The sequence below is a fragment of the Pteropus medius genome, unplaced genomic scaffold, assembly GCF_902729225.1.
Source record: "Pteropus medius unplaced genomic scaffold, Ma_sr-lr_union100, whole genome shotgun sequence".
NCBI lineage: Eukaryota > Metazoa > Chordata > Mammalia > Chiroptera > Pteropodidae > Pteropus > Pteropus medius.
Genome location: NW_024349802.1, coordinates 12,058,216 through 12,084,966, shown reverse-complemented (window position 1 = coordinate 12,084,966; position 26,751 = coordinate 12,058,216). Strand labels below are relative to the sequence as shown.

Below are 26,751 nucleotides of genomic sequence, written 5' to 3'. Positions count from 1 at the left end.
GTAATAAGTTGAGTTGGTGTTAATAAGGCAAGTGCAGCCAAGATGAAAGGTTGTGCAGAGAAGACATGTGAGAGAAAAATCAGGAACCCCCTAAAGAGGCAGCCATCCACGAGACATTTTTTTAAACATACTTCCTCCCCTAATGAACAGTGACCTCGGCCCTGCCCCAGGCTCCTTCCCATAATATTCGAATAAGACTACAGCTCTTCACTAGGAATGAGCTAAATGCAGGTTCATGGGCACCATCTCCAGAGATATGGCCTCAGTGGGCCTGGGGTTCATTGTGACCCAGTTGCTCATGATGCCAACAATGCCAATGGCTAGAGCCCCAACTCTGAGCCCCTCTGGCTACTCTCAGCAGCAGAGAATCCCCTGGGGTGTCTCCCATCTGTGGGACAGCCCTCACAGTCTACATTCCCCTTTCTTTCACCAAATCCTCCCAAAATTCCTGAGATTATGAACAGGAAAGTTAGGGGGGGTTACTTATTTACCCCATGACAACAGGATCCTTCCCCTCCCAAAAGAATTTGCTAAGAGATGCTTTTATTTTTTAGACGCTTGCTTTTATATGTTTGTTTGCCACATTAGAAGCGTGTGGGAGAAGTTTGGCAGATGGCATTCAGAGGAGAGGTGGAGAGCATTTTAGAGCCATGGAAAACTGAACATCACAGAGCAATGAAGATAAAATGAGAATTGCAAGCGAAAGTTACAGACAGAATAGGGTTTGATTTACATACTTTTCAAGAACACTCCCATCTGTAACCGTAATAATGACTCATGAGACTCTTGAGCCAGGCCCGATGCTGAGTGCTTTCTTCATTAATTCATTAAAAATATATTTACATATGAACAAGTACATAAATAAACAAGTACAAAAATATAATCAGAGGCCGCATTTACAGATGGTTGCAGGTCAGTCAAGCAGTGTAGCTTTGTAGTTGAGCACATGAACTCTAGACAGCCTCAAGTTCAAGTCCTGGCTCTGTCATTCATTAACTGTGTGACCTTAACAAAGAACATCCCTGGGCCTCTGTTCCATTTGTCAAATAAGGAATCATGTACAATCTCACAGGGCTGCTCTACTAATTAAATGAGATAATACACGCAAAGCTCTTTGCACAGTTCCTGCCTGTAGTAAAATGGCTAACGAGTGGTTTTAATGGTTGTTATTCTCATTATTGCCGCCAAAGTAGAGTATGAGTCCTAAAGCAGAGTGAGTTGGATCTTCTGACTTCATATGTCCCCACGAAGATCAAGAGGGATCCAGGGGACAGCTGCCAGGCCAGCAGAGTCACTGAGGTGGTATCCAGAGCTGGAAGCAACCTGCCTCCAACATTCCCATGCTGGATGATTCTCCATGCATAGAGAGCATGTCCTAGAAACTGCAGAGACTTATAAAATAGGTGTGAGGTCACTTTAAGAATGAAATGATGGGAGGATTTGAGATCTTGCTCCTTGCATATGTTGTCAGCTTGGCTCAAACTCATAAAAATTCTCAAAAAAAAAAAAAAATGAAATGAGGTTATAAACAAACAGTGCCTGACACACAGCAAATATTCAATCATTATTACAATTATCTATAATTTTGTAAGATATTTGCTTAGTCTCTCTAAAAACATGGCTTCATTAATAATAATTAGAAATAACTGAGCACCACTCCAAGAGCCATCTCCTGCGTCTGGATGCCCAACACTTTCACCTTTTCCTGATGACAGTGGTCCCCTTTCCTTTGGGAAACTTTACCCCTCCATCCCATGACCCTGACAGGGCTGCCAATTATAGTCCACTATTCCAGCCCAACAGTTTCGTTAAAGCCTAATTACAGAGACCACCAGGATGGAGCCTGCAGTCTGACGGAATCTGATTTCCTGACTTGGTGCAATGAGGTGGGTATTCCAGAGGACCCATGGAAGGAGGGCAGCTCTTTTGTAAATCTGGGGTTCCACATCAATGATTCCAAAGACGGTCTAAGCAAAGCAGGAATCACTTCTGGTCTGGTTGTGCTTTTGGACTTGGGACTGAGAAAAGCAGAGATTAATCAGGGATTGAATGCTGTCATGAGATGAGGGTGGCTGAAAGGCTGGGTATCTCCAGTGATATAGATGAGAATAGCAAAGCAGGCCTTTTGTCATAGGTGGAAGCAGTGGTCACCCAAACAGGGGTCCTCATGACAATTTACAGCTGCTGCGTGACTTTGGGAGAAAGTCATTTATGTACATGTTCACATGTTTCCTGTTGGTTCTGAGGCTGGCTTTATCTTCTCTCTCCTCTTAGCTGGCTTTTTCCTTTTGCAGTCCATGCTGACTTTCATTTTCAGTCCCAGACTAGGTTTGGCTCTTTCAGCCCGACTGTGACTTTGTACAAAGACACTCCTCCTCAAGACACTGTACTGTTATTTGCTAGAGAATTATCATAATGAGAATTCCAACCTCTGTCACATGACTGTGACAGGAAGGAACCCTCTGGAGCTGTGCAAAGCCCAACCTGCAATTACAGGCAGCATCCTGCCACACATGCCCTGAGCTGGGACAATTAGGCACTGGGAGCTCCACAGGACACTCTCAGGTGGGAGATGGAGGTCAGAGCAGGGTCATAGATGGCACAGCCATGGGACGGGGTGGGGGGGGCGGGGGCGTGCAGAGTGACAAGGCACTGGGACTGAGAAGCCAGTCAGTGCCTGGTCTCTTCCTCACCTCCAAGAGGGCTGATTGTTTCATTCCTTCATTCTGGGAGCTATCCTCATCTCTTCTCAGTAATCTTTGTTAAACAGAGCCGCTCAATTTCTGCTACTTGCCACCCAGAACCCTAAATGACATGTCTTTCTGTAGGCCCTGTACTGGTGGCTGGGTACAGAGAGGAATAAGACACAGGCCCACCTGAATGGGCTCAGTGACTACATCTGATTGAAAGGAGTGATTATTCTCACGACAAAAAAGAGTCTTCCCTTTGCCGAATAATTTGCTCCTGGGTCCTCCCTTCTTTCCCGCCTCCCATCCCTTTCTCTGTACACTACATGACAGCTCACTCTATCCTCAGTGCCTGGCCCACAGTAAGCCTTCAACAGATTCACTGAATTAATGGATGGATGGTACAATCATCTCCATTTCTACAGATAAGGAAACTGAGCCTTAAAGAGGCTTATAACTAAGCTATGCACATGCTACTGACAAAGATTCAAAACCAGGTCAGTCTGTGCCTTCTCTCCACTACACTGTTTCTTTTATTCACCTAGAAAGGGGCTCTCCTTTTCTTGGATAGGATAAAGCCAAAGTACCAAGGAAATATACTAATGTCAAAATACCACATTGCAATTCGGCGGTTCCTCTAAAGTTAAACTATAAAATTACCATATGACCCAGAAATTCCACTTGTAGGCATATATCCCAAAGTACTGAAAACAGGTACTCAAACAAGTACATGTACATGCATGATCACAGGAGCATAATTTGAATAGCCAAAAGGTGGAAACAGCCAAATATCTACCCTGGAGTGAATGGATAAACAATAGTGGTATGTGCATGCAAGGGAATGTTATTCAGCCATAAAAAGGAAGAAAGTACTGATACATATTACAATGTAGATAAACCTCAAGAACAGTGTGCTAAGTGAAAGAAGTCAGACACTTATTGTATAACTCCATTTATATGAAATATCCAGAGTAGGTAAATCCAGAGCTAGAACACCGATTTGGTGCTCATCAGGGGTTGGAGGAAGGGTAAGTAGAGAAACTGCTTCATGGATAGTGGGTTTCCTTATGAAGTAATGAAAGTTTGGGAACTAAATCAAGGTGTTACATAACATTGTGAGTATACTAAATGCCACTGAATTGTTCACTTTAAGATGGTTAATTTTGTCAGGTAAATTTCATCTCAATTTTTAAAAATCCCATTCCAGAAGTTATGCAGGTACTCAGAAACATCAAATGTCTCCCATGGGACTTCTCCAAGCCCCAGGCACACAGTAGGTATGTAATGAATGCTTGATGCTTTTAATTGTTTTTTAGGCTGTGCTTAGAGAAACCCTCTTTTGGAGGCAATATGACCAAAAGGCCAGGAGTACAGACAGCCTGGGTTCAAACCACCCCGATCAGCCACTGACATGACTTCGGGTGAATTTCTAAATCTCCGTATGCAGTTTTCTCATCATTAAAATTAGAATAACTGTGCTTAACTCATAGAGCTGTTCTAAGGACTAAGTGAGATAATGCATGCAAAGCACCTGAACGGTCCCTAGGATTCAATAAATGCTCAGTAAGTATTAGCTGCTATGATGATGGTGATTTGCTACAGTGGGTTCCACTGCTCCCAATCCCTCTAGTTTTAAAAGTTTTTGTCATACCATCTCGCTGTAACACATTTTGTGCTGTAGAGACTGGATTTTTGCAGTAAAGGAGCCATCATCCTCTGAACAGACTGATTCCCAAATGAGTAAACAATAGAAGCTCTGGAGGACACTACTTGGTTTTTACTTCCGTCAGCAGAGAGCTCCCCGGAAGTGATATCTACAGAGAATAATTAGAGTGGCCCCTGTTCCCTCTGGCTGCCTGTGCAATTAAGCAGATTTACTGTGAGCTCTCTTTCTTGGTATTTTGCTTTGTGGGTGACATCATTCCCCTCCCAGCCCCAGGCTATTTCCTGTGTTCTGCGATGTGGAGGAGACTTCAGATGTGGGAAACATTCCACACAGCTGACCAGCCAGCCTCTGAGGTCCACCTTGGTGTAGAAGGATCACCAGGCTCAGAAAACATCCTGTCCACCCCCACCCAACATCAAACCTGTGCCTCCTGTCCAGGTCATATATCTGATTTTTTTTTTTAAATCATTGCTTTTAAATAACAAACTCATTTAGTATAGGTAATGCATTCACAAAGGATAAAGAAATGAAACAACATCAAAAGGACATGCCATAAAAAGGAAGACTCTTTCTGCTCCCTGCCCTTCAGCCTCCTAGCCTTTCAGTTCCTCCCACCAGAGATCCTCAAGACTGCTTCTTGAATATCCTTCTAGACATAATCTATACATATAGGAAGGAACATATATTTATTTCTACCTCCATGACCCCACACATACTTTAGCACAAATGATCCCATACATGGAGTTCTGCATTTCGTTTTTTTAAACCTAACTCTCGTGGTAGTCTTCACATTAGTTCACAGAACTCCATCTACTTTTTAATGGCTGCATTATATTCCATTTTATAGGCGTGCAAAACTTTATCCAACCAGTTCACGACTGATGGACTTTTAGGCTGTTTTCAATATTTTCCTTTAACAAGCAGGACTATGATAAATGCCCTTCTAGAAAGAAATGAGAATCAGATGGGGCTTCCTCCCCATCCCCTCGCACTTGCTCCACAGAGGTACCTGTATATACAATACATGTCCTACATTTTGTCCTGCATCCCCTGTATTGACCGTCAGCACACCCTGAATGGCTTGTATTCAGCTCTTTTCAGTAAATGACAGAAATACATCAGAGCAATTTTCCTTCACAGTAATTGGTACTTAAATTACTTAAATAGCAACACTAGCTGAAAAGCATATCCCCACAAATAAAGAGCTGCACAATTCCTTAAGGTCTCTAGTTTGGCTGGGGAAAAGGGGAGACTGGGGATTAAAGGTACTTATTTTCATATTCAAGAAAGGAAAATACTGTTCTCTGGCCAAAATGCCAAGTCGTGAACAGTAGCCACCATTAGTTAATAAGAGATAACTTACGATTTCTGTTTTGAAAATCAGTTAATCGCAATACTCTCACCCCAGTAACTATGCTTCTGAAAGTGAGCAAATCCATGACAGCCTAAGCTTCCGAAAACCAGCCAATCAGTGATAGCCTCTACACTAGACAACAGCCAATCAGCAAGTGTCTCACTAGGGACCACGCTTGAAGTCAGCGAGTCAAAGGCAACCTTGCTTCAGAGATACACTGACACGGCTGAAAGTCCTTACAGCCCTAAATACTTCTTCCGAAAGTCCACTGGCCCTAGTGCCACCCTTCCCAAAACTTTAAATCAGCTCTGGCTTTGTGAGGGAGATTTTGCCTTAAAAGTACAGTTCTCATTTTCAGACAAACAGGAAATTCACCTTTTTTGCATCAAATGTCAAGTTCAACTTAAGGTTACTTCGCAAGTTTGGAGCCCTTTTAACAGTTATGAGTTGAGACTTGTGAGTGACAGATGCACTGTTGCAGCTGTGAGATTATCAAATTCAATCTCTTTGATCCTTGTAGTGGTTTGCATTATCTATTTTTTTTTTTTGTGAATACTTGAATCCCCAAATACTAAAAAGGAAGCGTGAATTTTGTGCTGAACTTTCTGAGCCGCGGACATTTACTAAATGGGGAAAAATTCCTTTTGAAGCTTTCTGCAGTATGCAATTATTCATTTAACATTTAAAAAGGCATGAATTCAGATATGAATCAGCATATATTAACAGCTAAGCATAAGAGATATATAATTTCCTCAACTAGTCCTAAGGAAAGTGATAAACGAACAATTTTTTTTAAGAGAAATTCAGATTAAGAGGATAAAATAATTGTGGTAGAAATGTAATGGCCTTCCACACTGTATATCATCATGTCTTTCGGCTCAAATAACTTTGTACTACTACTAGAAGTGTTTTCTCGTTCTAAAATTGCAAGCAAATTTTCAAACGCTAGGATGAAATCTACTTCTATAATAAAAATGTAATAGCTCCATTTATTATTACACAGATTATCAAAAATCTAAATGTCTCACCTTTTTGTGGCATAGCCACAATGCAGGTGATCACAATGCACAATGCAGAAACAACTTTTCTTTTGTGCAATATTTTTCTTGTGAAAAAGGCTTGCCTACAAGGCTATTGCAAGTAAAATTCTTTCCAAATGAAACTTCAGAAACAGTAGCAAATTTTTGCAGAGACTCTTGATCGTAGTGATGGTTCACAGGTGGATGCATATGTCCAAAATCATCAAATTATACATATTAAATACATGCAGTTCTTTGTATATATAAAAAAGAATGAGAAATTTCTCCCTACTTTTGTTGGATTCAACTTTTGGTGGATGTCTGCGTAAGGGTAGAAACAATGATTATTCAAGTTGAAATAAAGCATGTATAATTCTATGGAACGTGATGCTTGTCCTACTCATATTCTGCATAATGCTTCTTGGTAGTGTCTGTCTTTTCTATTGAGACCGAAGGAACTCATGAAATTGTTCTCCTACTTCGACATTTACACTGTTCTAACTGAGTAATTTAAGGATTTTGGTGATTTCGTTGGTATTCAGTATTGTTCATTTCTCTCATATTCAAAAACCACTGGCTCTCTTTAAAGAATGCAGTTGAGAGAATCCTCCACTTACATTAAGTACTGACATTATACTTCAATTCTAAAAAAAAGGACCCCAAAATTCTGGTTGACTTTTGAAATAATGCATTGAATGAAGTCTAGTTATTTCTTGTTCATAGTTTTCAATATCAATTTAGCAGTAGATTATGCAAATTGAAAGAAAAGCAGTGTTATTGAAGTACTCCACTGCTTAAAGGAACTTGTCAAGTGTTAAAAAGAATTAATAAAAGTTTATCCCTTTAGTATCAAAGCTGTTCTGAAAAGGGGCAATATTAGGTACGAACAGGAAAATAAATTTCAGGCCAAAGTGGATAATTATTGCACCACTTGCTATGACTCTCTTTAAAATTAGATTTCATCCACTGAAAAATTCAATTATTTTACATGGATGTTACTAAGTACTCTTTCAGCACAAGAATAGTGGGTCATCATGTGTAGCACTGACGGAAAAAAAAAGAATAAGAATTGATGACAGTGCTTCTTTTTGTTAGTGGACATTTAAAAAAGTTGTTGATCAAGAAATGCAATGCAATCTGAAGACAGGAAAAGCAAGTTATGCTATGAAAGATGCTATGTGCTTCAACCAATCAAATTAGAAGAGCAGTTCTCAGAGTTGTTAACTTTATGCCAATACATGTTCCATATACTGGCTCATAATGTTATTGCTGAGAGCTATTTCTCATTAATGAGTGTTCAATGGCCAAGAACAAAATAAGTTGGATGTGACCACTACAGAAACCACATTAAAATGTAAATGGACTCAGACTGTAACTTGGAGGGATTTTTACAAGGAAATTCTGCAAAATGGGGAACTATTAAGGAGAGGCAAATCACCTGGGAAATACAATAAAAGGTTTATAATTTAATTTAGGTAAACAACAAATATGATTTTAGTATAAGTATGTCTCATGCAATATTTTTCTTTTATCTCCAAGTCCATATGCATAGGCAATTAGAAATAATTCTAATTTAACTGGGTGCCCTGTGTTTTTATTTCTTAAATTTGGAAACACTATTCCTACAGCTTCTGTGCCTACCCCGCTACCTTTGGTCATATTTGTCTGTAATGCCCCCTCCTTCTCTTCAACGACCAAATCCTAATTCTCTCTCAAGGCCCACCTCAAAACTCTAGTAATAATTATAACAACCCTTAGTAATGCTAACTCTGTGCCAGGCACTGTTCTAAGTGCCTTACATGTGTTAATCATTTATTCCTTCCTGAGGTAATTACTCTTGGTAATAATAGGACGTACTATAAGGAAGATACTAGTTTTCCTATTTTATGCACAAAGCAATTCGGGCACAAAGAAATTAAGTGACTTACCAGAAGTTATCCAGTCAGTAAGGGGTAGGGCCAGGATTCAAAGCCAGACAGCATGGCTCTGGAGTCTATTCCTGGATATGCCACCCACGTCTGTCTGGCTCTGCTCTACATTGCTCTCTTGGAGCTCTGACATGCTTCCCCATTTTACGTTTGAACCACGCAATCATGCAGTTTATTATATTGTCTTTACCTGGCGAAGGAGCCTAAAATTACTAAATTTGTGCTCATTCTCCCCTTTAAAAGGAATTCTGCAATAGCCAAGAGGTGGAAGCAACCCGACTGTTCATGAACAGATGAATGAATAAACAAAATGTGGTATATACACACACTGGAAGAATTTTCAGCCTTTAAAAGGAAGTTCTGACACATGATGCAACATGGATGAACCTTGAGAACATGCTAAGTGAAATAAACCAGCCACAAAAGACAACTATTGTATGATTCCACATATAAAAGGTATCTAGAGTAATTAAATTCACAGAGAGAAAGTAGAATGGTGGTTGTGAAGTACTGGGGAAAGGAGGAAATGGAGGAATTGGTGTTTACTGGGTTTAGAATTTCGACTTTTCGAGATGAAAAAGTTCTGGAAACTGGTTGTACAACCATGTGAATATACTTAACACTCCTGAACTGTAAGTCACACCTGTCAGAATGGCTATCATCGATAAATCAAAGAACAAAAAGTGTTGGCGAGGATCTGTAGAAAAGGGAACCCGCGTACATAGTTGGTGGGATTGCAAACTGGTATAGGCATTATGGCAATTGCTCAATAAATAGCAGTTATTAGATTGAACTGTATACATTGCCATTTTTCTGCATCAAAACTTAAATATTGGTAATTTCACATAGTTTAACATAATAGTATTATTTTTTTCCACCAGTTATTTTCAAAGAAACCGTCCAGCAAACAAAAAACAATTAGAATTGTTGTTAATGCCTCTAGACCAATCACGTTAATGAGGATCCAAATCGGAACTGGAGGTTCCTCAAAAAATTAAAAATGGACCTACCTTTTCATCCAGCAATTACACTTCTGGGTGTTTACCCAAAGAAAACCAAAACAATAATTTGTAAAGATCTATGCACCCCTATGTTCATGGCAGCACTATTTAAAATAACCAAGATATGGAAGCAACCTAAATGCCTATCAACGGATGATTGGATAAAGAAGTTATGGTTCATATATACAATAGAATGTTACTCAGCCATAAAAAAAAAAAATCCTATCATTTGCAACAACATGGATGGACCTAGAGATGATTATGCTGAGTGAAATAAGTCAGATAGAGAAAGATAAATACCATATGATTTCACTGATACGAGGAATCTCAGGAACATAAAGAACAAATGAATTGAAAACAGATCCACAAATATAGAGGATAACTGGATGATGGCCAGAGGAGGCTGGGAGTGAGGGGGCTGGGAGAAAGTGGTGAAGGCTTAAAGAAGTACAAATTAGTAGTTGATAGAGAGTCACAGGGGATGGGGAGCACAGTATAAGGAACGCAGTCAGCAGTAATTTAATGACTAGGTGTAGAGCCCGAGGGAAGATAAGAGTAGTCAGGGGGGTTGTTTCATAAACTCTGTAAATGTATAACCAATGTACTGTATACTTGAAACTAATTTAAAAAATTATTAAGACAGTAAGTTTTAATGTTATGTGCTTTTTGCCATAATTAAATTTTTTTAAAAAAGTAAAAAGGAATTTTGCCTTTGCCCCCTCAGCTTCTCCCCCTATCTTCTGCTCTCTAAGAAGCCAGTTTTTGACACTTTCCTGTATGGGTTGTTGAGATGAGAAAGACAGAGGGACAACTGAGAAGCCAAACCAAGGCATCTGCATCGAAAAGGACTGAGAGAAATGAACTATAAGGAAGAGGAGAATGGAGCTAAGCTGAAGAAAGGGCAAGGCGGGAATTCCCTGGGGCTTGTCATGTGGGGTATGGTGTTGAGGCAAAGAGATTTTCTAGTTAGTGCAGAATGAACATGGAGAAGGGTTGCCTGGTAGCAGGAAGAGGAATGATGCAAGAAGGATTTTAAGAGAAGCTCTGAGTTCTGATTTGGATCCTCATTAACGTGATTGGTCTAGAGGCATTAACAACAATTCTGATTGTTTTTTTGTTTGCTGGACGGTTTCTTTGAAAATAACTGGTGGAAAAAATAATACTATTATGTTAAACTGTGAGAAATTACCAATATTTAAGTTTTGATGCAGAAAAATGGCAATGTATACGGTTCAATCTAATAACTGCTATTTATTGAGCAATTGCCATGTATCAGGCGCAGTTCCAAATGCTTTACCAAAGTCAACTTATTTAAATCTCATAACAGCCCTGTGAAGTAGCTACTATTATTATCCCTATTTTGTAATTGAGGAAACTGAGGCACAGATAGGTTAAGAAAGTACCCCAGCTAATAAGCAGTTGATGTGGAATGTGAATGCACTGGGCTCCAGAACCCATACTCAGAAACATGTGTGGCTTTGGCTTTTACTCACAAAGCACTGAGCTAGGTGGCATGGGAAATGCAAAGATCAGAAGGATATAGCTATCATTAACAAAAGCAAGACATGGCCTCAGATTATTAGAAGGCAGAAGACGGCAAGTAATAGGACAAAAAGCCTTGGCTGGAGATTCCACAAACCCTGTGGAGGGCAGCACAGTATAGGAGTGTGGGGCTGAGGAGTAGTGTTCCTCATGGTCAGATGGTGCACCTCCAGGCACAAGGGAGAGAGATAAGCGTTGACTCCCCTGCCCACCAATCACTCCACTTGTGGAATTTTTCTATTGCTGCACAACCAATTATTCCACAATTTAGCAGCTTAAAAAAACAAATATTCTTTATCTTACAGCTTCCATGGGTCAGGAATTCAGGAGCAACTAAGCTGAGTGATTCTGGTTCAGTGTCTCTCATGAGATTTCACTCAAGATACTGACCAGCCCTGTAGTCATCTGAAGGCTTATCTGGAGGATCTACTTCCAAGATGGCTGACTCATATTGGAAGGAAATCTCACTTCTTTGCCAAGTGGGCTTTTCCACTTTTCTGAGAAAGTAAAATATTTTCCCAGATTCTATTACTTCAAAACTAGGTTACCTGGCCACTCCCTGGGAACTGAGAAGCTGGAAGAGTAGTTGACTTTCCATCTTCTACACTGGGAACAGCAAGGGAGAAAGGAGGCTGTGACTGGCTGTTGGGTTAGTGTCTTCCATAGCTACCCAACCCTGAACCAATAACTTCCAGGGCATGGAAGTCTCTAACTGGTAGGGCCAGCTCCATCAAACCCACATGAACTCACAAACCAAGTAGGATTGGGGAGTGGGGGGCAGGGGCGTGCAGTGTACAAAGGGGCAGGGTGTTGACCCAAAGCTAGGGTATATTAGAGAGTATAAAAACATTCATCCACACAAGAGCTACAGAGTGTTCCACTGTATGGATGAACTCACAATTCTTTTAGTCGACTTTAGTTCCAAAACAAGAAGATGAGAAGATAGATATGGGTAATAATTTCAACCCAGGCATGGAGTGGGCACAAGTGGGCAGAAGGTCTGGATGGAGAGCATTTCAGGATTAGAGAATGGGCTGTAAAGAGGGTAGAAGGAAATAAGGGGTAATCCTGGCTAGCCGTGAATGCCAAACTGTGCTAATATTTCATTTAATACAATCGCCATATGAGGTCAGTTTTACTTTACTTCCACTAAATTCCCATGTTCCAAATAAGAAAACTGAGAGCTACAGAATTGAGTCATTTGCTTGAGTCACCCACTCAAAAAGTGGAGGTTGGCTAGACCACAATCTACACCCAGGTCTTCCTCACCAGTCCCCAGGCAGTCTGACTCCAGAGCCTCCAGGCTTAGGAGACCCTGCACTGTTTCCCTACAGAGAGGGAAACAGACCCTATTAAAGTCATATGAAGTCGCTCTTCCTAGAAAGATCTAGAGGCAGCTGCTACATACCAGGCTCATGTCATCTGATGTATTGGAAGACCCGGGCTGGGATCGCACTTAGATTCTGTAATCCTCATGCTGAGATGAGATTTCTGACTGAATTAAAAGTAAACTACACCAACATTGAGGCCAGAGGACATGCCCCTGGAACTGTAAAGGTATTAGCTCCACATCCCTGCCTCATCAGGGTCTCACCTCTTTAAGCTGACCTTGATGAAGACGGTCTGGAGCTGGAGTTGGGCCAAAGGGAGGGGTGTGCCCCCTGGGCTGTCCATAATAAGTAGAGTCACAGGAACTGGAGAATGTGGCCACCCAGCTGATTGTGGATGGTATGTGTTGTGTGTTCGCATTTCTGTAAAATATAATTTAAGTATAGTCAAGGAAAAACAATTTAGAATTTAGAGTAAACTGTTAGCAATGGTTATCTTGGGGAGAGGGTTTGGGGAGACCAGGGACCTACCTTTTTCTCTAATATATGCTGCTGCAAAGGTTGACCTTTAACAAAAACAGAAAAAAAAAACAATTATATTTAAAAACAATATAATAGCTGTACTATCTAAGGGAAGAAATGACATAAAAAAATAAAAAATAAAAAAAAAACAAAAAACAAGAAATTGAAGGCAGAGCCAGGACCAACGCCAGGAGACTCTGAGTAAGGGATTCTACCCTTCCTCCCGGACCCCACCCCTAGCACTAAAACAGCCCCAGCCTCCAGGCCTGGGGGCTGCTTTCCTGGTGGCCGCCTGGGTCCGCCAATCTCTTTCCTCCTACACAAATCCCGTCTCCAGGCCCCGCCTGCCAGGGCTGTTCCCTGGCCTGCGTGCCCCTGGCCTGCTAGAGATGAGGGTGGGTGGGTGGCCCGGAGCGATGCAGAGCCCACCCCGCCCCGCAGAATCCACCCCGTGGGCGGTGCCTGACAACTCGTGACCCGGGCCCTGTGACCAGCGCGGGGCGGGGCCGTCAGCGCGGTCGCTGCAGCCGGCGCGGTAGGTGTCCGAGTAAGCGGGGAGCTGGCCTGGGTTGGCGTGGACTTTCCTCTCTGGCTGAGGTGGGCACAGGCGGGTGTCTGGGCACTGCCCCAGCTTCCGCTACCCCAGGGCCCGAACCCCATCGATCTGCTCGGCCCCCCTCCCTAGGCAGGGCCGGAGGGGCGATAGGATCTCCATCGTGGTGGGGGAAACACTCCTGTACCCCACGGATGGCCGATTCGGCCACGTCCGCCTCGGGCCTTCCCACTCTGAGCGCAGTGCTGGGGAGCAAACGCCCTCCCCTCCTTCCGGAGCGTGCTTTTCCTGGAAACTGAAGTTCCACAAGCAAGGCCGGCAGGTGCGGGGAGCACGTAGTGAGAGACACACCTCTCCAGACAAGCCCACGGCTCCCACCTGCTCTGGTGGCTCAAGATAAAACCATGGCTCCTCTAGTTATTGAGGAAGGGGGCGAGGAGGGTGGTAGAGACTATCCTGCGGTAGAAGTGGAAGGGTGGAGGAAAGGGGCTGGCTGGGTCGAACTACCAGATCATAGCCAACATATTGAATACTGTGTGGTTAAATGCATATTTTCATTTAATATTCACCATCGTGAAATTTGTCAGGTAGTTACTTTGTCCCCATTTTCACATGAGAAAACAGGCTCAGGAAACTTGGGTCCTTTGAGCAAGATCCTGCCCTTGGTAAATGAAGAAATGGAGATTAGAACCCAGAGCCGTGCCACAGCGGCACCTCCCGGTGGGCAGTGGAGGAACTGGGCCCAGCTGTTAACTCCTCAGTGAACTGAAAGTGCGTCCTCTTCCTGACTCAGACTGCCTGGGGAGAGGGTGTTGCTGGGTGAGAGAGGCTTCTCCCCTCTCCCCCAACCATCTCCATCCTTTTCTCCCCACCCCTTACAACTAATTCCTTTTGTCACCTGCCTTTTGCAGGACAAGATGAAGCTCATCATCCTGGACCACTATTCTCAGGCCAGCGAGTGGGCCGCCAAATACATCAGGAACCGCATCATCCAGTTTAACCCAGGACCAGACAAGTACTTCACCCTGGGGCTCCCCACTGGTGCGTTATTGGATGGAAAGGGTGCCATGGATAGAGGGGAGAGAGTGGGCATTAGGGGATTTTAGAAAGCCAGGTCAGGCTTACTCAGCCAAGGAACTTCAAGGAGGGCTCTGAGCTACTGGTACTATGAGTGAACAACTCCCCTGCTCCCTGGACTTAAAAAACAGAGGTCTCAGCTTCCTCTGTGGGTTGGTTTAGTTGCTGCCTGTTCCTTAGTAGTTCTGGAGCAGGAAGAACTTGATTTATGGCTGCATCCTAAGTCAGCCCCGTCAGCCAGGGTTCCTTACCTGGATTAAGTCCCAGTGCCCTAAGGCATACATTTTATGCAGTGAATTAATTTTTCTGTGCATCTGGAGTGCTACTAGTTTGTCCCACCATCCTTGAGAGAATTGAGAAGATAGTCACAACATTTTCTGTGAGGCTTAATTAAACACAGGACCTAAGTGAAGAACAGTGCTAGTTTCTTTGAGGAAAAAATCAGAATGTTGTCTTTATAGGAAGATATTTTTACTCCAGCCCCTCAAAGCAAATGTCCTGATTACGTTTCAGAAGTGGGTGGATTTGTCCCAAAGGCCCATCCACGAGAGCAGAGGTCTTCAAACTTTTTCTGTAAGTGGCCAGGTAGTAAATATTTTATGCTTCACTGGCCATACAGCCTCTGTTGCTACTTAACACTGCCCTTGCAGCTCAAAAGCAGCCAGACAATATATAAATGAATGTCAATAAAACTCTATTTATGGACACTGAAATTTGAGTTTATATAATTTGCATATGTCACAAAATAATATTCTTTTGATTTTTAAAAACCTAAAAAAATGTAAAAACCATTCTTAGCTCATGAGCTGTATGGGCTAGATTTGGCCTGTAGGCTGACATTTACTCACCTCTGTACTGGAGGTTTGTGGGACCAGTATCTGTGAATACTGTGAAACCACCAATACCCCAGGCCATATGGGGGCTGCACTAATATCCTATTTTCTAACTGGGTCAGAGTCTGGGCTTCTGCTGAAACACTCCCTAGTTCCCCATGATCTGCAAAATCAAATCCAAGCTCCTCAGAGTGGCACTCAGGGCCCTCCACAACTAAGCTAGCCCCTTCCTATCACACTTGAACCAGCACAACATATCCATATAGGTTCCTTGGAACATTCCATCTGTTAGATGAAGCAAGCACCAGGCAGGGTTCTGGGTGAAAACCACAGAAACCAACTCTAGTTAACTTAAACAGAAAAGAAATTTACTGGCTGGGTATTAGGGAGCTTACAGAATTGATGGGATGGACTAGATGGAAGTGAACGAGCCCAGGGGAAAGACAGGAAAGCTGTATGGCTCAGACATGGCTAAGGCCATGTCACAGGGACAGGCTGATTATTTTGGGTGGGGTTGGGGGCGGGGGCTACCACTATCATTCATCAGCAGATATTTATTGAATGCCCGCTATATGTCAAGCTGTTCTAGGTGCTAGGGATACAGCAATGAACAAAAGAGAAATTCCTGCTTTCCTGAAACTTAAATTGTAGGGGGAGACAGATGATAAACAAACTAGTAAAATACAAAGTATGTTAGATAGTGAAAAGAGAGAAGGAGAAAGATGAAGGAAGGAGGATAGGGAGTATCTAGGCAGGGGTAGGGGTTGTAGTGTTGGATATGGTAGCAAGGAAGGTCTCTGAGGAAAATTTTAAGTAAGGGCCTGAAGTGGTGTAAGATAACCATGCAGATACCTGAAGAAAGAGCATTGCTGGCAAAGGGAATGTGCAAAGGCCCTGAGGTAGAATTGTTTGGAGCAAGATGAGTAAGGGAGAGAGGGGTAACCAGGGGCCAGGTTATGTAGAGCCTTTGTTAGGGCTGGATATTATTCAGAGTGAAATGAGAAGCCATTAATGGATTGTAAAAACGGTGATCTGATTTGGGTGAGGCTTTTATTCTTTCAGTCTTTTTCTTTTGAAAAATTTCAAATATTAAGGAAAGTTGAAAGAATAGTACACTACTATTTTCATAGATTCGCCAGTTATTACCTTTGTCACATTTGCTTTCATCTCTTCTGGCTCCTGTTCTGTCTGTACAAACACAGTTTTTTTCCTGAACCATGTGAAAGGAAGTTCCAGACAACCTGACATCCTTTACCTCTAGGTCCTTCAGCACCTGTCCCTTCAGAATAAGGACATTCTCTTACATAGCCACAATACCATTATCATACCTAAGAAAATTAAAAATCATCACAATATCATGTAATAGACATACTACATTAAATTTTTTTTCCTAATTGTCTACACTTTTCATAACTTAAAAAAAAAATTAATCCAGTGTTGTTAGGCTTCACGCATCTGTAGTCTTTTAGTCTATAGCAGTCTTCCTGTCTTTTTTGTTTTAAGACTGACTTTTTAATGAGACTCAACCCTGGGGTTGTCTTCCCTGAACCCTCAGGCTAGCCTGTGCTTACCCCATCACAGCTGACATTACTGCTTCCTGTCCCCACTCCTAGACAGCTCTTCCAGGGTAGCTCCTATGTCTCTCACTCCTCTGCATCCCCACCACGAGCCTCCCTGTGCCTCGCACACAGTAGTTGCTCAGGGAGTGTCATGTTAGTAATTAAGTCTGACATTCACTCAATTGCAGTCATTTTAATCATCAGTGTGTTGGGCACTCGAGATTCAGCAGTGAACAAAGACAGCTTACCATCTAGTGAGGAAATAGGCAATAAACAAGCAATTGATGCATGGCAGTTAGGATTGGAGCATTTGGGTAGCACTTCAGATCTGACTTATTTCAAAGCTCAGACCTGACAGGTTCTCCCTGTGGAATAGCCCTGACTCATTCCTGGGTGCCCTCTGGACTTCTAGAAACTGGGGTCTGAAGGATGTTCATGGCTATGGCCTCTCTTGCAGGGAGCACCCCACTTGGCTGCTACCAGAAGCTGATTGAGTACTATAAGAATGGAGATCTGTCCTTCAAATATGTTGAGACCTTCAACATGGATGAATATGTGGGTGAGTCTTCCTCTTTCAAGGTCTTTACCTGCTTCCAGGAGTTGTATTTTTCACCTCACAGGCTTGGCCCTAGAGTGGAATGCAGATGTCTCAGGGTGGCATTTGGTGATAGGCTCAATTACTGATATCTGTCTCTTCCAGGCCTTGGTTTACTCAGCTATAAAATGGGTAATAAATAAAACTGACCTCATAGGTTGTAAGCATTAAATGATATAACAGATGTGGAAACCTCTTGTTTAGAGCAAGCACTTAATAAATATTTGAGTATTTTCTCCTCTGCCTCCTCCCCAATTCCATGCCATTTCTTTTTGGAACAAATGCCTGGAAATGGTAGCGTGGGTAGAGTGTGTCCCCAGTGTCTGTATATGGACTTTCTCTCCAGTGTTCATTTGCTAGCTCCCCTTTCTGCCAGGTACATTGGGAGGGGAGCTGAGACTGATGTCCTTTCCACTGCTGAAAAGCTACAGCTCGATCTCTGTCACCTTCTTCCACTCCACGCCCCCCCGCCCTATTTTTGTAATGGCTTCACTTTAAACTTTCTTAATTGTAATAAAATACACGACATAAAATTTATTGCCTTAACCATTTTTATGTAAGTTCAGTAGCATTAAGCACATTCATTCATATTGTCATGCAACCAATCTCCACAACTTTTTTCATTTTGCAAAACTGAAACTCTATACCCATTAAATACCAACTCCCCATTTCCCACTCCCCCGGCCCGTGGTAATCACCATTTTACTTTCTCTATGAATCTGACTGCTCTAGGTACCTCACATGTGGTATTTTGTCTTTTTGTGACTGACTTATTTCATTTAACATAATGTAGCATGTCAGATTTTCTTCCTTTGTAAGGCTCACTGTAAACATTCTTAATGTTTAACATTAAACATTAAATATTCACTTTAAACATTATTTTTCTTCTTGGATAAAAAATGGCAAGTCCTGAAATAATTCTCTCCAACCACTTGGTGTTCAAGTTGGGGTTTGGGCTGAGCAGCGTATAACTGGGAGTGGGAAGCACAGGGTGAATGGAGTGCTTGCTTCCTTTGCCCGTCCCAGAGGGGCCCTGTCCTACCCCCAGGTGTCTAGGCCACTTCCAGAAGCCCAGAGTTACTTTGGCCTCCCTTGGTCATTCCCTTGTGAAAAGGAGGTCAAAGTGAGGGGATTCCTCAGGCCCCTCATGTGCAGCTACTTTGGCTCAATTCCATAGTCACAGGTGGTGGTGGGTAGACGCTTAGGGATACCAGCTCAGCCTATCCCAAGGGGGTGAGGGTCAGAGGGCTGGCACCCAAGGTTCTCTGATGAGCATTCCCGAGAGCATCTCTAGGGATCAGGATATCCTGGCATCCTCCTTGGGAGGAAGGCTCTGGCTCGGCCTAGGCATGACTAAGCATGGCCATGGCCCCATAGGCCTTCCTCGAGACCACCCGGAGAGCTACCATTCCTTCATGTGGAACAACTTCTTCAAGCACATTGACATCCACCCAGAACACACCCACATTCTGGATGGGAATGCAGCTGACCTGCAGGCTGAGTGTGACGCCTTCGAAGAGAAGATCAAGGCTGCAGGCGGGATTGAGCTGTTTGTTGGAGGTGAGCTTGACACTGCAGCAGGTGTCCAGGCCAGACCCAGCATGGCTGGAACACATGCCTGTCTCCAAACAGCTTCTTCTCTCTGTGCTAGCAACAGTGGGGGTCACTTATTCCTTGCAGGAGCCAGGGAAGGCCGAGTGGGAGCCTAGCTCCCCGCCCTGGCTCTGCTACCCAGTGGCTTTGATCTTGGACATCACCTCTTTCTGCACTTCAATGCCTTGTCTGTAAATTAAGAGGTTTGAATTTTGACTTTGAGATTCTATTTCCCAATCTTAAGGTTTTACAGCTCGGTCATGGGACTTATCTAAACAGATAAAAATCACAGACTCGCGTAGTTCCCTAAGACTCCACACTCAGCCCCTGCATGCTATAGCCAGTTGAACCCCAGAGAAGTTGTGTGATTTGCCCAAGGTTAGCTGGCCAGAGCAGTGGAGAGAAGGTGGGAACAGATTTGTGCCCTTGTTCCTACCCTTGGCTGCCTTCTTAAATTTCTATGTCACCATCTCTAGAGTCACCCACAGGGGTTTGAAGTCAGATTGACTTTTTCTGCTCTAGATTTAACCCTTCTCTATTTCAAGGTGAGGAGGAAGAGGCTGGGAGCACTCATGTTCTGAGATTTTATAAACTTGGCAGCCCCTGTCCAGGCCCTGTGTTTCATTCTCTGTGACTCTTAGACACAGGACCCCTGACTACCAGCAAGAGAGAAGTTGCACTTTGATGATTTGGGGAGGCAGAAGCTATTTGAAGTACCCCTTACTTAGCTTTTTGAGGGTGGCAGCAAGTTAACAATGGTTGTGTGTACTTCAGATAGAAATGAGAAGAAAGGGGAAGGGGTGATCATAGGCTTAAGTGTACCTGCCCAGGGGTGAATGAGGAGACACAGTTTTTAAGGAGTTTTGCAGGTGGAGAAAGAGAGATAGTCCACCCTTGAAATTTTGGATTCCTGGAACTGACAGGGTTGCCCTGTCTCTCCCTGGCAGGTATCGGTCCCGATGGACACATAGCCTTCAATGAGCCAGGCTCCAGTCTGGTGTCCCGGACCCGTGTGAAGACACTGGCCATGGACACCATCCTGGCCAATGCTAGGTTCTTTGATGGAGATCTCGCCAAGGTGCCCACCATGGCCCTGACGGTGGGTGTGGGCACTGTCATGGATGCTAGAGAGGTAAGGGTGCAAGGGGTCCGTAGGCCTTCACAGGGGGATTGAACTAGTCTTTTAGCTGTTAAAAAACTTCAACTGTGCAGGTACCACCTGAATACTTTTGTATTAGAAATTAAGACATTATAAATAAGGATAAAATCCCAACTGACCCTCTTTGGGGAGCACCGTTACTCCCGGTGTGAGGTGAGTCCTTTGAGTGCTGACTGCCCAGGGACTGCAGGCTCCCTGGCCTCTGCTGATGTACCCCTTTCAAGCTCCTCACAGGCAGAGGGAGAGGAGCCCAGCACCACTAATGTCTGAATATGAATTCGCACCTGCCCAGGTACTGAGAGGAAACTTCTGGTTCCCTGCAGTTGGTGGAGGTCACTGTTTGAAGTGAAGGATGTTTATAGTTACATACAGCCCTGTGCTCAGGGATTCATAACTATGGAGACATATGATTGAAATATAAGTGTCTTGAACTGAATTTATTAAGTTCTTCCCTAGAAAGTTGGGTAATGATTGAATTTTTTGTGGTTCCAACTTCCTTACCATCTTTCATTAGAATTTTAAAAGCTTTTTCTCTTCCTGGGTTATATTCAGTGGGAAACAGTTACAGACCTTTGAGCTTCAAGCTTCTTTGCCCAAGTCTGTAAACAAACATATGAAGCAGTGAAAAAGGTTCCCTGTCTAAAGTGAACTTTTGCAAAATGCATGATGGCACCATATTTCTGTTACGTATCCTTAAATCAGCATCTAGGGAGGTCATTCTGCTCTTCTTGACTTGCAGCTTATAAACCCTCCCTGTGTGTGAGTGTACTGTAATCTGAGAAAGGACCTGGGGCTGGAAATCAGGAAATTCTCTTTTGATAAAAGTTCTGCGGTCCTGAACAAAGTCACATTCTCTCTATGCCTGTTTTCCCATCTTTTAAAAAAGAAACAGTAAATCTTGTCACAACTCCATGGTACAAGTGAGTTACAATGAGAGGAAATCCATGAAGCTGAGTTCTTTACAGTCACTGTCCAACACTTACTTTCTTGATATTTTAACTGTTGAGGGGAGTCTGTGCCTTTGTTTCATTTAAACAAAAGGTACTACCCCAAGTCGCATTAGTAGGTCTAATACTCAGAACTGAAAGTGACCAGATTAAGGGGGAACCTTGTTGGTATTCAACCTTAGAGGCCATGGAGATAACTCTCACCACTGCTCCCAAGGCCCCCTTGCAGATTGGGACCCATCTTTTTCAGTTTGTGATTGTGAAAACTTACCTAGCCTAGGACCCCCTGGGACCCAGTGTCAGAACTGTTGAGATAAGAGGTGGGCCTCTGTGTGGCACATCTGTTTACAGGGCACTTGCACAGTCACCATCAAAGGTGCCTGGAGGCACTACTGGTGATGGGCAGGAACATGGGGCAAGTTACTTAACCATCCCCCCAGCCCATTTCTTATCACAGAACATCGTGATAACGATGCTGCCTACCTCAGGCTACTTGTGTGATAACACATGGGAGCGTGGAGCACCGTATGATGGAGCACAGTGTGTCGCATGCCAACGACTTACGATGGTATATAAAAATAGTAGTCCTCACAGCGGTTTGGGGCAGCCACACTAGAATTCAGGTCCCTGGACTTCCGGTTCCAGTGCTCCTTCTCCGTCACAGCCTTGTTTTCTGATCCCCAGGTGATGATCCTCATCACAGGTGCTCACAAGGCGTTTGCTCTGTACAAGGCCATTGAGGAGGGAGTGAACCATATGTGGACCGTGTCTGCCTTCCAGCAGCATCCCCGCACGGTGTTCGTGTGTGACGAGGATGCCACCTTGGAGCTGAAAGTGAAGACCGTCAAGTATTTCAAAGGTGAGGGAGGGGTGAATGTGGGAGGAGGTGGCTAAATTCAGGGTGTGCCAGGAGTGGGGAGTGGATCTAGCTTTCAATTGGCCATTTTCATTGTCAACTCTAATTTTAATAAAAATCAAACCCCACTGTTTCAGAATACAGTCATTTCTCTTCCATCTGTGACGGTGAGGGTCCATTTCTGGAGACCTGTTTGCTCTGAGGAGGAGAAAAGAAAATGAAAAGACGTAGTCCAAGGGCTAGGTGGGGATCTTTGCGGTGCTAGTGAGCCAGCCTCAGGTTGTTTATCTTCCCAGCTCTTGCACAGGCCTTTCCCTGTGAGAAAAGCACTGAACTGTCACTGAGGGTCTTTTGTTCTTCTTAAAAAGGATATAAACTGCCTTAAGCAAACTCATGTGAAAAATCCTCATTTACTGAATAAGCAAATTCAGGATTTGTTCTTTGCTGAAAAGATTAACCTTTTAATGGCCAACTCTTCTACAGATTGCATTTACAAAAGTCCAGTGGTTTCTAGAATTCTTTGGGAATAACACATTCTTTTCCTAGTCTTATAGTGTGTATCTTTTGGGGCCACAGAGAAAACATGATGATCAGTTCCAGGACAAAATTTGAGAGCTCCTGGATATTACTGTTGATAATCGTGGAACCCTGCCTCTACCTGCATTAACTACTTTTTAATTTTTTTTTTTTTTAGGTTTAATGCTCGTCCATAACAAGTTGGTGGACCCCTTGTACAGTATCAAAGAGAAAGAAACAGAGAAAAGCCAGTCTTCTAAGAAACCATACAGTGATTAGCCTGTGCTAATCCTAGTGTCAAGTATCTCACTGGGACGGGCAGGTCTTTCTGGAAATTGTCTTTAGGAAGACAAAATTGTATTTCTTTAATCCAGTATGATTACTCCAGATATATGGGTGAACTTATTTTTCTTCACTCTGCAGTGCGGAGCCTAGTTGTGGAGTTTAGCTACAGGAGGAAATGACTTGTAATTTAACTGGAAAAAAACATCACTCCATAATTTTGGTGTCAGCTTCACAGATTAGGGATTTTTAGCTTTTTATTCTGCCTCTGACACTGTTCACATGTACACCACCACACTCCCATCAGAAATTTCCATCATTATGTGCAGACTGTCACTTAGGGGGAAGAGGGGCTTGTTTTGGACAAAACTTCTTTGGAGAGGCTTTGAAAGCCCCTCTTGAGCAGGCCTGCCTCTTATTTGAGAATCACTGTTCCGGATTAAGTAACAAACTCTAAAATCAGTGTAAGGGAGGCAGTCCCTCTGGTCAGTAACAAGTGCCATGGAAAGAAAACTATCCCTTACTTTCTCGGTTGTTTTTCCTGGTCTCTCAGTTGACCTTTCCGTGATCTTTGAGGACTCCTTGGGGGAGGATGTGGGTGGGTAGGGCTAAACAGAAGGCTTTGCTGATAAACTCAGAGCCTCAAGGGGGCCAGGCCATGTCAAACTCCTCTCCACGCCTCTCCCTCAGGGACCCTCCATCACTGGAAGGCAGAAACCCTTTTCCCTCCACAGCCCTGTGTTTTTGTTCCAAGGTCTCACTGTGGCTCTTCTTTTTTACATACTCAATAAGTAGGAGGTGCACTGGGGCAACAGACACTGCCAGGATTTCAATGTGGTGTCCAGCCAAGTTGATGGGGGCCAGTTTAAGCAGCTCCATTATGAGTTTAGTCACAATACACAAGTGTGTTCTGCTTGAGTGACAAAACAACATACCAAATGCTTCTAAAGTTGCCTTTCCCCACCTAAAAATCCCTGCCTTTCTAACCCTCTCAGGTTGGGGTGGCATGCTCCAGTGTTCCCAGAACATCAGGAAATACATTTTTGCTCCTTTCTTTATCCTTTACCCTTTGTTCTCAAGATGAGTCTACTGCTCTGCCTTCCTTTTACTCTCTTAAGCCTTCACGTGGATGCTGCCTATTTCTGTGCCTGTGTCAAGCTGCTGCTACTTGTTTCTGGGACAGATCGTTCAGAGCCTGGCTCAGGCCTCTCAGTGCTGTGTTTGATACCAGTGTTTCGTCGTTAGCTTTCACATGTGATTGCCATCATTTTGTTTTAAACTAATGGCTTAATGGAATTGTTTACAATGTGATAATTTTCTATTAAATTCGGTATTTTCAAGTTTGTCATTTGTGGACTTCCACCCCCTCCCCTCCAAAGGTCAAAAGATGGTTTGGGTTGATATACATTTGGGGCATAGCCCAGTGAACAAAGCTGTCACAATAGCTCTGCAGGAAGTCACAATCATAGCAATTGTTAATCTATTCTAAACTTAACCAGGGTAAAAGAAAATATTTTATAAGAATGAAGCACCTATGTGAAAAATGGTAGGAATGAACAGTTGAGCAATAAATTGTCATGTTCTGGACGTACCTAGGAACATACAGCTGTTAAAAAGAATAAGGCAGATTTGTGACCAGGAAGATATAAAAACTGCAAGGTATGGAAAACAGGTTTAGTATTTTAGTTAAAAAAGTCAATATAATGGAATATCTTGGGTAAATATAACCAATTAGATACACGTAAAAGTTGGAAGGGTTTAATTTTTCACCAGTTACATTGAGATATAATTTACATGCCCATAATCCACCTATTTTGAAAATAAATTCAATGATTTTTACTAAGTCTGTGGAGTTGTGCAAGTCCTTACCACAATCCACTTTTATCATCCCCAAAAGCTCCTTATTCCTACCCTAGCCTTTTCTGGACATTTCATATAAATAGAATCACACAGCGTGGCACCTTTTGGGTCAGGCTTCTTTCATTAAGCGTAATGTTTCGGAGGTTCATGTAACATGCAGTAGTCATCCATTCCTTTTTATTGCTGAAGAATACTCCACTGTATGAGTACGCTGCATTGTTCATCCAGTAAAAAAGGGGTTAAGTTTCAAACAGGCATAGAAAAAATTAGAATGAAGTGAAAAAGGATTAGTGATGACAGCTAAACTGGAGATGTCTGTATGAATTCGGGACCCTGGTGGCCCAGCAGCTGCTGCAACAAGTTCTTGTGTGGATCAGGTGGAATGTATGCTCCTGGGCCAGACTGGGTCTCCTTGGACAGGAACTAACTGCATGCTTTGGGACCGGGATCACAGTGGGCCTGGAATATCTGGTTGCCAGAAAATAAGAGTGCTTTAAAAAAATGTCTGAGGCAGTACTGAGAGGACGAAGCAGCCAGTTTAATGGGGCTCCCACTGACCGGACTGTGACAATTTGATTAATAAATATATTAAAGACAGCTAAGTAGAACAAGTTGAGTCTGTAAAATCCCAAGTCTGATACTCAAAAAAATGAAAAAGATAATGTTAAATATTAAGTACACGTGGAGTTTAAGTTCAGAAAGAGTGGATAGAATGTGTTTCAAGCTGTAAAGAGTGACAGCGAGTTAACGTAAATGGTTGTCTCCTCTATTAAATATGCTTATAAAGTAGAGATGGAAATGAGCCTGGCCCACTATTTCCCCCACTCGATACTCTATGGCTTACTCCCAACTTCCTCTGGTCTCTGCTCAAATGTCATTTATCAGGTCTTCCCTGGCCCTCCAACAAAGTAGCAATCCTGATTCTCTATCTCCCTTACCCTGCTCTATTTTCTCAGAACCCTTACCACCTATTTTGTTTCCCATTAAATGTAAACTTCATGAAAGCAAACTAAATACTGCTCTATCCTGTGCCTTGATATCTAGAAGGTATCCATTATTTGTTGAACTATAAGCCATATAGTTCCTCCCAAGAGTAGTGTTCATATACAATAACCAAGGGAAATAATAGCAATATTATATGATAATGGATTGCAAATTGTCCTATTGAGGCAATCTAACTTTGCAAATTTGACACCTCTTTCCTGGGAACCAAAATCCTTACTGTGATGAGATGCTAATGAAGCATGTATAAGTTTCCAGTAATATATTGTGACAATACGGAGATATTATAATGGGTATGTAAAACAGAACACAGTAATTTGGACCTCAGAGATACCCTTACCACCACCTGGCAATCACACTATATTCTCCAGTCCATTCAGTCGCTTGGAAGACTAATTCATAAGGTCTCAAGCCTCCAATCTCTCTTCACCCAGCCTTTCTCTCAGCTGATAACTCTGAAAGTAGAAGCAATCAGAAAAGAACTTCCACAAGCTCCCACCATCACATACACCCACCTGCCAGCCCTGCCCTCATACTCTGCCTTCTTCCTGTTACTTGCTCCTTGGCCAGTCCCTTCACTTGTGCACTAGATCCCATCTTCTCTTGCCTCCTTGAGGGCACTGCTCCAGCAACTCTCCTCTCACCTGCAGCATCAAATTGTCCTCCTTTCCTGGATCACTCCTATGAGCATACAAAACAAGTTTTAAAAACAAAACTCTACACTCTTTGCCCCCTCCTGTAATAGACTCTCTCTCTGATCCCCCTAAATTTCGAGAGTTATCAATATTCTGGCTCTAATCTCTTTTCTCTCATTCTCTCCCTCCTGGTACTCATTATGCTTATGTTACACCTTTTGTAATTGCCTCCGTTTT

At 43.0% G+C, this 26,751-nt stretch overlaps 1 protein-coding gene across 11 annotated transcripts; it reads right to left on the bottom strand.

Moving 5' to 3' along the window:
• Positions 1-790: 790 nt before the first annotated feature.
• LOC120581475 (uncharacterized) lies at positions 791-26,751 on the bottom strand. 11 transcript variants are annotated; one of them, XR_005647284.1, is made up of 6 exons: positions 26,416-26,751; positions 26,220-26,334; positions 16,657-25,345; positions 13,057-13,091; positions 12,792-12,948; positions 791-2,018 (listed from the first exon to the last, which is right to left on the bottom strand). XR_005647284.1 is itself a non-coding variant. In XM_039836409.1 (4 exons), exons 2-4 carry the CDS (start codon positions 12,944-12,946, stop codon positions 1,176-1,178), a joined length of 669 nt encoding a protein of 222 aa, XP_039692343.1. In that variant the 5' UTR covers positions 12,947-12,948; positions 13,057-13,290; the 3' UTR covers positions 791-1,175. The 11 variants fall into 11 exon arrangements, 1 of the variants encoding a protein (XP_039692343.1); XR_005647279.1 differs by lacking the exons at positions 26,220-26,334; positions 26,416-26,751 and having other exon boundaries at positions 16,657-19,446; positions 20,701-20,810; positions 21,928-22,070; XR_005647282.1 differs by having other exon boundaries at positions 26,220-26,751.